The following is a 13,203-nucleotide window of genomic DNA, read 5'->3' as shown; positions in this document are numbered from 1 at the left end:
TTAGATTGAAGAAGGTTGAGGAGTGTCCTGACCAGCAGCAGAATCTATGATGAGGCATAGCTTCAGGAAAAGGGTATTTGAGATAGACTTCTTTTAAACCAAAGAGGGCTGCTGAAACTTTGAATAAAATGCTGAAGGGTGTGATGGTTGCAGGTATTTTCACAACATTTAAAAATGTTTCAAATGAATACTTGAAATGCAAAGCCCAGAGGGATATGGCTTTGCAGGGAAATGGGAGATACAACAATGGGCATTGGCTGACATGGACACAAATGGGCCAAAAGGCCTTTTTTCCCCACATATGACTCTCTAACTCAGATTCAGATTGATTTTCAGAGTAAATATATGACATCACATACAACCCTGAGATTCTTTATCTTGCAGGCACAGCAGAGTTACCCCCAATTGGTAGTGTAAAAAATAAACTGTACACAGCATATACATATAAGAACTGTAAACAGATAACGAATGTAAACAAACTGACTGCAATACAGAAGAGAATAAAAAAAGGAAACCAATAAAGTGCACAAGTAAAGTCCTTAAATGAGTATCTGAGTTTGTTGTTGAGAAGTCTACTCGTGGACACATGAACTCCATTGCTGAAATTCTGGAGTCTTCCTCCTCTGTGTTAAGGAAGCCAGGTTGAGAACATGTCCCGATTAAACCTGACAGTTTTTCCCAAGCCAGCACCGACCGGCCCAGACCTTCATATGATGCAACCTGGCCTATAGACAATGACTGTCTTAATCCACAATCTTCTCAAGCTTCACAACCCCTTCATCTCAGACTCTTCTGTGCTCCCAATTCCCTTGTTCCACCATTGGTAGCTGTCTCTGGGACTCCTCCACCTCTTGTTTCAGTGTCAATTTTTGTTTGATAATGCTCCTGGGAAGCACTTGGGACATTAAAGGTGTTCTGCATTTGTGTTACTTTGAGCCAAGGCATTAATCCAGGATTGGAAGGAAAGCACAGGTTAACCAGTTTGAAAAAAATGACAACTTCCAGCTCAGCAGCACTTTACACACCCCATCCACAGACTGACTGGATCCTCAGGGGACAATGAAAGTCCATACAATTGGATGTGGTGTAGCACTTTCAACCGCTGCAACAGTCCAAGGCAACGCCCAGGGATCATATCCAAGGGAGCTCATTGGAGCTAGGCTGGGGATGTCAACTCTGATAGGCTTTTTTAATTAAGAGTGGGGGATATTCAAACCAGAGGCCATGGTTTGAGATTGCAGGGGGAAAATTATGAGGGGAAATTGCTTCACACAAAGGGTGGTTGGGATGTGGAATAAGCTTCCGGCAGAGGTGGTAGAAGCAGGGACGTTATTTACATTTTAGGAAAGACTGGATAATTACATGGAGGGGAGAGGATTGGAGGGTGGGGATTTGTTCCGGCATGGACTAGTAGGGCCAATCTGGCCTGTTCTGTGCTGTATATGGTGATATGGTTAGCTGCTTCCTAACTGTCTCATCACATGACCTCCATACCAGTGGAAAAATATCCTGCCTGAAAGATTAATCTTGAACGTCATTTCACAAATGTATGTGATTGCTTTTGATACGTCTCACGTGGCTGTGTGGCTAAATAAATTAAGGATTTAGGTGCATTGTAATTATACTTATGACATAAAAAAACTCTCAAGCTTACACTCAAATAAACTTTTCACTCCTTCGACATTTTTAATCACTAAACATTTGAAATAAAGATAATTGTTTTTCTTTTACACTGCTTCTATGTAAATTTGAAGTTTCAAAGAAAATTGAAGTATTTGCTTCTAGCATTGTGTTCCTCCAGTGTTTATTTAACAATGCATCTCTATGAAACAGAACACAGAGACTGCCCTTTCTCAATCCAGAGCACAGCAGCACTGAATGAAGCCATTTGATCCCCAAAGCTTTCAAAGTTATAGATTCCTGTTAATACATCACAACCCCCAAATGATCCTACTTCCAACACCCTTTTATTTATTTAAAATATTTTTATTGAGTTTAATCGAAGAATATACATCATAGGCTCCTAAAGAATCAAATACAATATGTATTTATATTGATTACATTAATAATAGTTCATGAAATCACAAGTAAACCCATAAGTATTTATTTTCCTGAAAAAAAACTTAATTGAAAGCAGACCATTAAAAAAAATTTAGACATACAGCACGGTAACAGCCCCTTCTGGCCCACAAGCCCATGCCGCCCAATTACATCCAAGTAACCTACAATCCCATTCATTTTTAAAGGGTGGGAGGAAATTGAAACACCCGGAGGACACCCACATAGACACTGGAAGAACGTACAAACTCTTTACAGACAACACTGTAACAGCAAGGCACGAACCGCTATGCTAACCTTATACTATGTTATAGTACCATGGTTACCCTCTCCTGCCATAGAGTCCTATCTAATTCCTATCTCTCGCAGCAAGAATATCCCCTTCAAGATCTTAATATCCTTTGTAAGATGTGCCAACAAGAGATGGCCATAATAATCTAGCTGGGCAAGTTGGTTGCGCCGTGACTAATTACACAACTGGTAACAAGGCGGGCTGGAAGAGCATTCCAGGGATCTGAGTTCAAATCCCACCTCAGCTGGATATGTGTGGTCTCTGGGTGTCACTTGTATTTACAAATAAACTCGGCTCCCAGCACCTAACCATCACACATCAGACTGAAGTGGGCAAGGCTACCGGCAACCCTTATGTTAGCCTTCTACAGAAGCTCTATTGAGAGCGTCCTGGCTGGCTCCATCACAGTGTCGTCCGGTTGCTGCAGAGAAATGAACTGGAGGTCAATCCACAGGACCATAAGAGTGGCAGAGAGGATCAATGGAGTCTCCCTCCCCCCCCCCACCATCGACATGATTGTTGTCTTAAGAGGGCGCACAAAATCATTAAGGACCTCTTCCACCCTGCACACAGCATCTTTCAGCTGTTCCCATCGGGGAAGAGATCCAGGAGTATCAGAGCCAGCACCACCAGGATGAGGAACAGCTTCTTCCCATGGGCAGTGAAAATGCTGAACAACCAAAGGAACTGCTCACACTAACCAACCGAGACACTCATATTCACAAAACAACATTTATTTATTTATTTGTATATATGAATACTTGTCCTGCATATGTATTGCTTGTCTATATGTGTGTTATATCTGGTTGTGTGTCTGCGTGTTTGCATCGAGGACCAGAGAACGCTGTTTCGTCAGGCTGCATTTGTGCAATCAGATGACATAAACTTGACTTGAGAATGCATTCAGCAGCTCAGCTGAAAAATATTACTTTATGAAGTTCACTGTTTGTCATTCTGAGATCTTCAAACAACTGCTCGTGCACTCTGAGTGAACTCAACAGTGCTTTCATAGGTAGAGTTTCCTGTTAGGATTGGTGAACTTAAAGGAGATTGGTTAACAGCAAAACATTGCTACCGTGCTCCAGATTCCAGACTATCTTTTGAGCCACTTGCTTCAATTTGGTGATTGATGGAATTGTATGAGTGTACAGAATGGGAAGTGTTGGCTTGTGAAATGACCTTTCTTCCCTCTGACATTGCTGCTCTGTCCATTAATAGAAAGCTGCTTTCAACAAGTACACACATTTGACTGGTGGCATCCTCAGGAATTACCCAGAACAGGGGGATACACCTAAGGTACTCCTGTTATTGTCCAGTAATTCTCATAAACCAAGCTCAAAACCCACACATGTCAAAATTTGAATTATTATATTTGAAGCTGCAAATGGAATGTCAGTAGCAACAACATTAACTACGGCATATTATCATAAAAAAATCCACGTGGTCTGCCAAAATTCCTTTAGAGAAATAAATTTGCCATGTGAGGCTTATATGTGACTTCGGACCAATAACATCTTGGTTGACTCTTAACAATATTCTGAGATGACCTCATTAGGAACATGGAATGGGCAATATTTGCTAGCTTTGTCTCCTGATGCCCACATCCAAAAAAAAGAATTTAAAAAAAAAAGATCTTGGATAGTGCCACTTCTACAATGCACTGCATTGTGGGAAATAGGGCCCTCCATTAACGTCAAATGACTTAATCGGGCTACAACTCTGGTGCTGCATTTGACTGTCTCTGTGAACTACCGAATAGAAGGGAAGCCATGTTCCACCTGACCTTGGGTTGTGGGAGAGGAGCTGGTGGGTATGCTGGGAAAGGCGAGAGCTTTATTCCCATAGTCAATTATACTTTCAAATTCAATCCACAACATTTGGTCTCCCCAAGATCAAAAAACTCTAGCATGTCCTTTGCTCTCATCACTTGGACATTTATTCGATGTAATTTTTTTTAAAGCTTTAAATTTTTTAATTTAGACATTGCATTAACTGCTACATTAACCATGGCACCCATGTGGAAATAAGTATCTAATAAAGAGTAACTTACCACCATAGATAGTGTTCTTGGCTAGGAAGTAGTCAATACGCAGAGTGTGGTTCTCCTGGATCTTCTCATGGCTCCTGGATCCTGACTGTGGTGAGGCCTGGCTCATCTTGAAATGCCAAAGGTAAGATGGGGAGTGACTGAACCTCGCCACCTCAAGGGGTGAGTTCTCACAGACGTCACTGCTCACATATGTGGATTTTCCTTCCGATCTTCCCCAGAGCTCCTTCAGGCTCTAGGCAAAAATTTGAGCACTTGGCATTGGCATTTGGTTGAGATTCCAGCATTCCTAGAAGGGCTTTCAGATGATTCTGAGTGCCGGAGATTAAAGCAACTGAACATGCGAGATAGTGAGGATGGAATGTCCCTTCTGAAGAGAGTAAATTCATTAATGACTAGGTTGATAGAGATTAAGGCATCCGGCCAATTCAGAACAGCGCCCTGTGGAAGGAAAGAAGAGATATGTTTGATCAAGTAAATCAGCTTACTTTCATAATTCTTAGAAGTTTGCTTTTATTGCATAGATATCAGATTACAAATAAAAGGACCTGGTCTGGTTTCCAGCTCCCTTTTCACTTTTATAGAAACCCAGCTGTACAGGGTGCTGCTGGAAAAAGGTGTGGAGACGTGGTGTGGCAAGCCAGCTGGCAGACTGACAATGATGTCAGTGTATTAATTATCATCCTATGTGCTTTACCCAATAGCAAGCTGAAAAAGCCATTTACATTTAATTTTTTAAAATCTAGACATGAAGCATGGTAACAGGCCCTTCTGGCCCATACTGCCCAATTACACCAAATGACCTACAACCCCCATAGGTTTTTGAAGGGTGGAAGAAAACCGGAACACCTGGAGGAAACCCACGCAGGCACAGGGAGAACATACAAACTCCGTACAGACAGCACCGGATTCGAGCCCTAGTTGCTGAAGCTACAATAGCCTTTATGAGCCAATTCAGGAGGAGGACTGATTGAGTGATGGGTTGACATCTCAGGAAATGAACTGGAACACAGTCACTAGGGTCAGAGCTTTGAGAAATTTTGGATAAGCAAAATTGTTACAGGATGCCCAAGCAAGCTGTAAACCAAACCTAGCAGAACGAGTTGCAAATTTGTCCTCCCTGACTGAACTTCTTCCAGGAAAATTGTTTTAATCCAAGGTGCAATACCACATATTACAAGAGTGCTGCTTGGCACTCTTTAACATTTAATAATATTGGTTGACTCAAGTCTGCCATGACTGGAACAGCACAGAAGTTAGTGCTGTTGTCTCACAGAGCTGTAATAGATCCTGGTCTTGGTTGCTGGTAATGTGTCTCTGACTACATAACTTTTCCCTGAGTGCTCTGGTTTCCTGCGTCATCCAAAGGTACGCTGGCAGGTGAATTGAACAAGTTACCGTGTGGGAGAAACAGTAAATGAAGCAGAGATAAAATGTAGAGAGAAAAGTTAGAACACAAGTAGGTGTTCATCTCTTCTTTACCTACTCCCGTTCTTATTTTTCTCTCCAGCTACACATTCCCCCACTCACCGACCCCCCCCCCCTCCAGTGGTCTCTCCCTCTACCTGTCTCCATCTTTACCAGCTTCTGTCAAACATCACCCTAATGTCACTCTGATTCTCTGCAGCTTCTTTCCTATTTCATATGATAGTCCCCGACTTACGATTTTTCGAATCCATACTTTACGTTTAATTTTGACTAGGCTAGACTATGATGTTCAGTGTCAGCTGACATCGCTGTATCAGCCCCCACTCTGATTCCATTGCCTCGCTCTCTCCCCACAGCCCCATGTTGGTCCCCACACTGGTCCCACTGTCCTTTTTTGACTTACGATTTCTTGACTTACAATGGGAGTGCCAGAACGTAACCCAATCGTAATTTGAGGACTACCTGTATGTAATATTACTCCTTACTTTAGTCTCGATAAAGGGTCCCAACCTGACATGTTGACTGACCATCAAAGCCTGCTGCCCCGCCTGCTGAATTCCTCCAGCGTCTCATTGTTTGCATGAGATACAATATGAATTGGTAGAGGACCATCATTATACAAAAGGGGGATACAGTATTGGTGGCTACAGGATTACCACTGGACCTCATGGAGTACAGTGGTGGTTGACATATCTTTACCGATATAACAGTACTTAAGACTACATTTATGTGCATTTGGGCACGGGTTCAAAGTTACTTTTCTTCAAGCATGGAAATAAATGAGGAGTCACGTGATGGAGTAGTGGCCGGTAGGGGAACTCCAACCCTCTCCAGAAAAGTTTAAAAAAGATAGAGAAAAAACAAAGGCACAAACTTAAAAACCAAAACAAAGTGAAAATAAGAGTGTGAAGAAAATGGCAGGGAAGAAAGAAAAACCAAAAACAACGGGAAGAAAAGAAGAAGGAAAGACGTCGGAAGAAGAAGGTGAAGGCCTTACCTGTCCGAAGAGGCCCGCTGCGGAGAGAGAGGCCCGCTCCCACAGTTCAGTGGAGGTCCCGGGCTCGGGACTACAAAAATGGCTCGCGGAGCCGAGTAAAAGTGCGCAACTGCGCATGCGCGAGGAAAAAAAAACACTGACGGGAGGGGGGAACAGCTGCGGAGTCGATCTCCACAGCTGAGAGAGACACCTGCAGCACAGCAGCAGGTGCAGAACACAGACAATAACGACAACAAGAAAGAAGAGGGTAAAAAGAAAACAAGGAAACAACAGATGGTCAAACCAGAGGAAGAAGAAGAAGAACAGAAAGAAGTGGAAGAAGAAGAGAAAAGCAAGACAATGGATGTATCTTTTTTTAAAGAATATATGGAATCAGTGAAAGAATGGCAATTACAAGAATTTGATGAGATAAAAAGAAGAATTAAGAATGAAGAAAGAATGAATAAAATGGAAGTGGCCATATCAGAATTGGCAAAAAGAGTGGAAAATATGGGAAAAAGAGAAATATTTGTAGATATGGAAGTAAAAGACTTAAAAAAGAAATTATAAGAATCTAATAAAAAAGCTAAAGAAGCACAGGAGCTGTTAGCTCAGAAGATAGATATGATAGAAAACTATAATAGAAGAAATAATATAAAGATAGTGGGCCTTAAGGAAGATGAAGAAGGCAAGAATATGAGAGAATTTATAAAAGATTGGATCCCTAGGGTCCTGGGAAGACTATAGGAAGAAATGGAAATAGAGAGGGCACATAGAACTTTAGCCCCGAAACCACAACCGCAGCAAAAACCAAGATCCATTTTAGTAAAATTCTTAAGATATACAACAAGAGAAAATATATTGGAGAAAGCAATGAAGAAAGTAAGAGAGGACAAAAAGCCTCTGGAATATAAAGGTCAAAAAAATTTTTTCTATCCAGACATAAGTTTTGAACTCCTGAAGAAGAGGAAGGAGTTCAATACAGCGAAAACGATCTTATGGAAAAAAGGATATAAATTTATGTTAAGGTACCCAGCGGTACTTAAAATAATTATTCCAGGGCAACAAAACAGACTATTCTCGGATCCAGAGGAAGCAAGGAAATTTGCAGAACAACTACAAAACAAGCAGAGAGATGAAGACATGTAATAAGAGTACAAATGACCACGATCTATATGTATGTGTGTAAAGGGGTATATGTGTGTATATATATAGTGTGCATACATGAATGTATCCGTATTTAAAGGAAAATAAATAGAGTATAGATAAGAATTAATAAGGGAATGAAAGGGAAGAGAGGAAGTAAGGAGGGAATTAAGAGAGTGACCTTTGTTATATATGAAAATTGAAATCTTTTCTGGGGGGAGGCTGGGTGGGGAGGAGTTACGGTCACTGCGAAATCAGTTGACGCTTGCGAGTGAATTCGCAAATCCAAATGGAGAGGGGAGATGTGGTTGTCCGACAAGGGATAAAGGACAACTCAGGAGGGGAGGGGAGATTGGGGTTAAAGAAGTTTCAAATAGGAGAATAGGGAAAATGTTTGATGTTTTAGAAATGTTGTCTTATAAAGTGTTCAAAACAAGAAAGCAGAAATGGATAAGAAGGAAAGGTAATGATGGAGAAATGGAAAGGGAAGATAAACAAAGTATGAAATGGCTACGCTGAACTATATGACTTTAAATATTAACGGAATACATAACCAAATTAAAAGGAAGAAACTGCTAAATTTACTGAAAAAAGAAAAAATTGATATAGCATTTGTGCAAGAAACACATTTAACTGAATTGGAGCACAAGAAATTAAAGAGAGATTGGGTAGGACACGTAACAGCAGCGTCGTATAATTCAAAAGCAAGAGGAGTAGCTATATTAATTAGTAAAAATGTGCCAATTAAAATAGAAGAGGAAATAATAGATCCAGCAGGGAGATATGTAATGATAAAATGTCAGATATATTCGGAGTTTTGGAATCTACTCAATGTATATTCACCTAACGAAGAAGATCAAAAGTTTATGCAAGATATTTTTTTGAAGATAGCAGATACGCAAGGGAACATATTAATAGGAGGGGATTTCAACCTGAATTTGGATTCAAATATGGACAAAACTGGGAAAAAAAATTAACAGAAAGAACAAAGTAACCAAATTTATAATTAAATCGATGGAAGAAATGCAACTTTTGGATATATGGAGGAAACAACACCCAAAGGAAAAGGAATATTCATATTACTCAGCTAGACATAAAACATACTCAAGAATAGACCTATTTTTGTTATCAGCTCGTATTCAAGATAGAGAAAGAAAAACAGAATATAAAGCTAGAATATTATCGGACCATTCACTCTTAATATTGACAATAAAGTTAGAGGACATCCCTCCAAGAATGTATAGATGGAGATTAAACTCCATGTTACTCAAAAGGCAGGATTTTAGAGAATTAATTGAAAGACAAATTAAAATGTATTTTGAAATAAACACGGAATCAGTGAAAGATAAGTTTATACTATGGGATGCAATGAAAGCGTTCATTAGAGGGCAAATAATAAGTTATGTAACCAAGATGAAGAAGGACTATAATCAGGAAACAGAGCAGTTGGAAAGGGAAATAGTAAATATAGAAAAAGAATTAGCAATGAAGGAAGATACAACTAAAAGAAGAGAATTGGCAGATAAAAAAATAAAATATGAAACACTACAAACATATAAGGTGGAGAAGAATATAATGAAGACAAAACAGAAATATAATGAACTAGGGGAAAAAACGCACAAAATTCTAGCATGGCAGCTTAAGACAGAACAAGCTAAGAAAATGTTATTGGCATCAAGGAAAAAAGACAAACAAATCACATATAATCCAAAGGAGATCAAGGAAAACTTTAGAGAAATCTATGAACAATTATACCAAACTGAAAACGAAGGGAAAGAAGGGAAAATAGATGAAGCAATGCCTATGAATAATGCGGATTTCTCAAAATTTAAGAAGGAATCACCATTCAGATGGCAAATGCAAGCAATAAGATACCTAGGTATACAAATAAATAAAATTCTCGGCCAACTATATAAACTCAATTATTATCCACTAATGAAAAAATTACAGGACGATTTAGAGCATTGGAAAGATTTACCACTAACACTAATAGGAAGGATAAACTGTATTAAAATGAACATTTTTCCAAGGATATTATACCTATTTCAGGCATTGCCAATACACCTGACAGAGAAATTCTTCAAGGAGTTAAAGAAAATAATAAGGAAATTTTTATGGAAAGGGGGGAAATCGAGGATAGCACTAGATAAATTAACAGAATGGTATAAACAAGGAGGCTTACAACTGCCAAACTTTAAAAATTATTATAGAGCCGCACAATTAAGATACCTATCAGATTTTTATCAAACAAGGGAAAAGCCAGATTGGACTAGATTAGAATTAGATAAAATAGGGGAAAAGATACCTGAACACATATTATATAAATGGGATGAAAAATTGGTACAACATAGAAGTTCTCCAGTATTACATCATCTACTCAATATTTGGAAGAAGATTCATGTAGAAAGGAATAAAACAAATTATCAATTACCAAAACTAATACTGACGCAAAACAAGTTACTCCCTTTTACAATAGATAACCTTTCCTTTAGAGAATGGGAGAAAAAAGGGATCAAAAGAACAGAAAATTGTTTTTCAGGAAATAGATTATTATCCTTTGAACAAATGAAAGATAAATACAATATAACTCAAGATACAGTGCTGGCATATTACCAATTCAGATCCTACTTGAAGGACAAATTAGGAAGCAGTATGAGTTTACCAGAGGGAAGTAACTTTGAATATGTGATTACAGATACAATGATAATCAAAAGATTCATAACAAATATCTATATTAAACTGCAAGAAAAGGAGAATGAGGAAACAAATGGTAAAACTAAACAAAAATGGGAACAAGATTTAAATATAAAGATAAAAAAGGAAACATGGGAGAAGTTATGTTCTGGAACGATGAGAAATACAATAAATACGAGGTTACGTATGATACAATATAACTGGATACACAGGCTATACATTACACCTCAAAAGTTAAATAAACAGTATCTGATAGATGTTTTCAATGTAAAAAAGAAATGGGAACAACAATTCATGCAATCTGGACATGTGAGAAAGCAGAAAGATTTTGGGAAGATCTAAACCAAATATTAAATAAAATTACTGAAAACAATATACCAAAGAATCCAGAGATCTTCCTCCTAAGTAACATAATAAACAAAGAATTTGGAATTGATTTGGAGGATGCACAAAAAAGATTTGTTAAGATAGCTCTAGCCGTAGCAAAAAAATGTATTATGTCAACCTGGAAATCAGAAGATAATTTGAAAATACAACAATGGTATATAGAAATGAATAAATGTATTCCATTAGAAAAAATAACATATAGTTTAAGAAATAATATTGAAATATTTGAACAAATATGGGAGCCTTACATGAAACACAATAGCGAAAACCTACCGGGGACATTCACTACCTAAATTAACGAAAGGAGAAGGAAATTAAAAGAATTGACTCAGAGGAATTTCTTGTTTATTTTTATTGAATGACAACATTGTTTGACTGGTTTAATGTGTCCTAGATTTTGTACTTTGGATGGACGGGAGGGGAGAGGTGGGGAGGGTGGGATGGGAGGAGGGAGGAGAAAATGGCACTGTATATATTTGAAAAGGAAAAAGTATGTATCATGGTTAATGTGGTTTATGGTGTGAAAAATAAAAATTTTTAAAAAAAAGCATGGAAATAAATAAACTTGGAAAAGACAGGCCAGTTCGTCGAAAGTCTGTTGTGAGGAAATGCTATCATCTGTCATTTGGGACAGAGTCGCTGAACATTTAGACTAGCAGAAAGTGATTAAAGTAATGACTTGGATTTGTGAAAGGGAAATCATATCAAATATAACCAATTATAATGGTGGAGAAAACAGCAAAAGTTGTAGAGGGAATATCTATGGATGGTATTTACAGAAGCCATTCAATAAAGTTGAATAAATCAGGAGACAGTTAGAACATAAGAAATAGGAGCGGGAGTTGGCCATCCGACCCGTTGTATCTGCTCCGCCATTCAATGAGGTCATGGCTGATGTGATGATAGGCTCGTCTCTACCTACCTGCCTTTTCCCCAAATCCTTTAATCCCACTACTTTGTAAAAATCTGTCCAAGCTTGTTTTAAATATATTTACTGAGGTCGCCTCCACTGCTTCCATGGGCAGCAAATTCCACCTATCCACCACCCTCTGGGAAAAGCAGTTCCTCCTCATCTCCGTCCTAAATCTTGAGGCTATGTCCCCTAGTTCTGGTTCTCACTACCAATGGAAACTTAACTACCTCTATCTTATCTTTGCTTTTCATAATTTTATGTTTCTATAAGATCACCTCTAATTCATCTAAATTCTCGTGATTACAGTCCTAGACAACTCAATCTCTTCTCATAGACTAATTCCCTCTTCTCTGGAATCAACCTGGTGAACCTCTTCTGCACCACTTCCAAACCCAGTCCATCCTTCCTCAAGAAAGGAGACCAGGAGTCATGTGATGGAGTAGTGGCCGGTCAGGGAACTCCAGTCCTCTCCGGAAAAGTTTTAAAAAAACACACAATAAAACAAAGGCACAAACATAAAAATTAAAACAAAATGAAAGTAAAGGTGGGAAGAAAATGGCAGCAAAGAAAGAAAAGTCGAAAGCAATGGGAAGAAGAGAAGAAGAAAGAACGTCGGAAGAAGAAGGTGAAGGCCTTACCTGTCCGAGGAGGCCCGCCGCGGAGAGAGAAGCCCGCTCCCTCAGGTCATTGGAAGTCTCGAGCTCGGGACTACAAAAATGGCTCGCGGAGCCAAGTAAAAGTGCGCAACCGCGCATGAGAAAAAAAACAACACTGACGGGAGGGGGGACCAGCTGAGGAGTCGATCTCCACAGCTGAGGATGACAGCTACAACACAACAACAGGAAGAGAACGTAGAAAATAAAGAGAACAAGAAAGAAGAGAGTAAAAAGAAAATAAGGAAACAAAAGATGACCAACCCAGAGAAAGAAGAAGAAGAACATAGAGAAATGGAAGAAGAAGGGAAAGGCAAGACAATGGATTTTTTTTAAAGAATACATGGAATCAGTAAAAGAATGGCAATTACAAGAATTTAGTGAAATAAAAAGAAGAATTAAAAGTGCAGAAGAAAAAATGAATAGAATAGAGATGGTCATGTCAGATATAGGAAAAAGAGTGGACAAGGTGGAAGAACGAGAAACAGCCGTAGAAATGGAAGTAGAGGACTTAAAAAAGAAATTAGAAGAATCTAATAAAAAAGTTAAAGAGACACAAGAGCTGTTAGCTCAGAAGATAGATATAATGGAAAATTATAATAGAAGAAA

At 38.8% G+C, this 13,203-nt stretch overlaps 1 protein-coding gene across 1 annotated transcript in view; it reads right to left on the bottom strand.

Moving 5' to 3' along the window:
- Positions 1-13,203, bottom strand: part of plch2a (phospholipase C, eta 2a) — a 315,314-nt gene that overhangs the window by 245,689 nt on the left and 56,422 nt on the right. Inside the window, exon 4 of the mRNA XM_069918573.1 lies at positions 4,401-4,838. Within this exon, the coding sequence (XP_069774674.1) occupies positions 4,401-4,506 (106 nt within the window). The 5' untranslated portion in view covers positions 4,507-4,838. The remainder of the gene's footprint in view (positions 1-4,400; positions 4,839-13,203) is intronic.

Source organism: Narcine bancroftii, chromosome 2 (genome assembly GCF_036971445.1).
Source record: "Narcine bancroftii isolate sNarBan1 chromosome 2, sNarBan1.hap1, whole genome shotgun sequence".
NCBI lineage: Eukaryota > Metazoa > Chordata > Chondrichthyes > Torpediniformes > Narcinidae > Narcine > Narcine bancroftii.
This window is presented reverse-complemented; position numbering and strand designations above follow the sequence as displayed.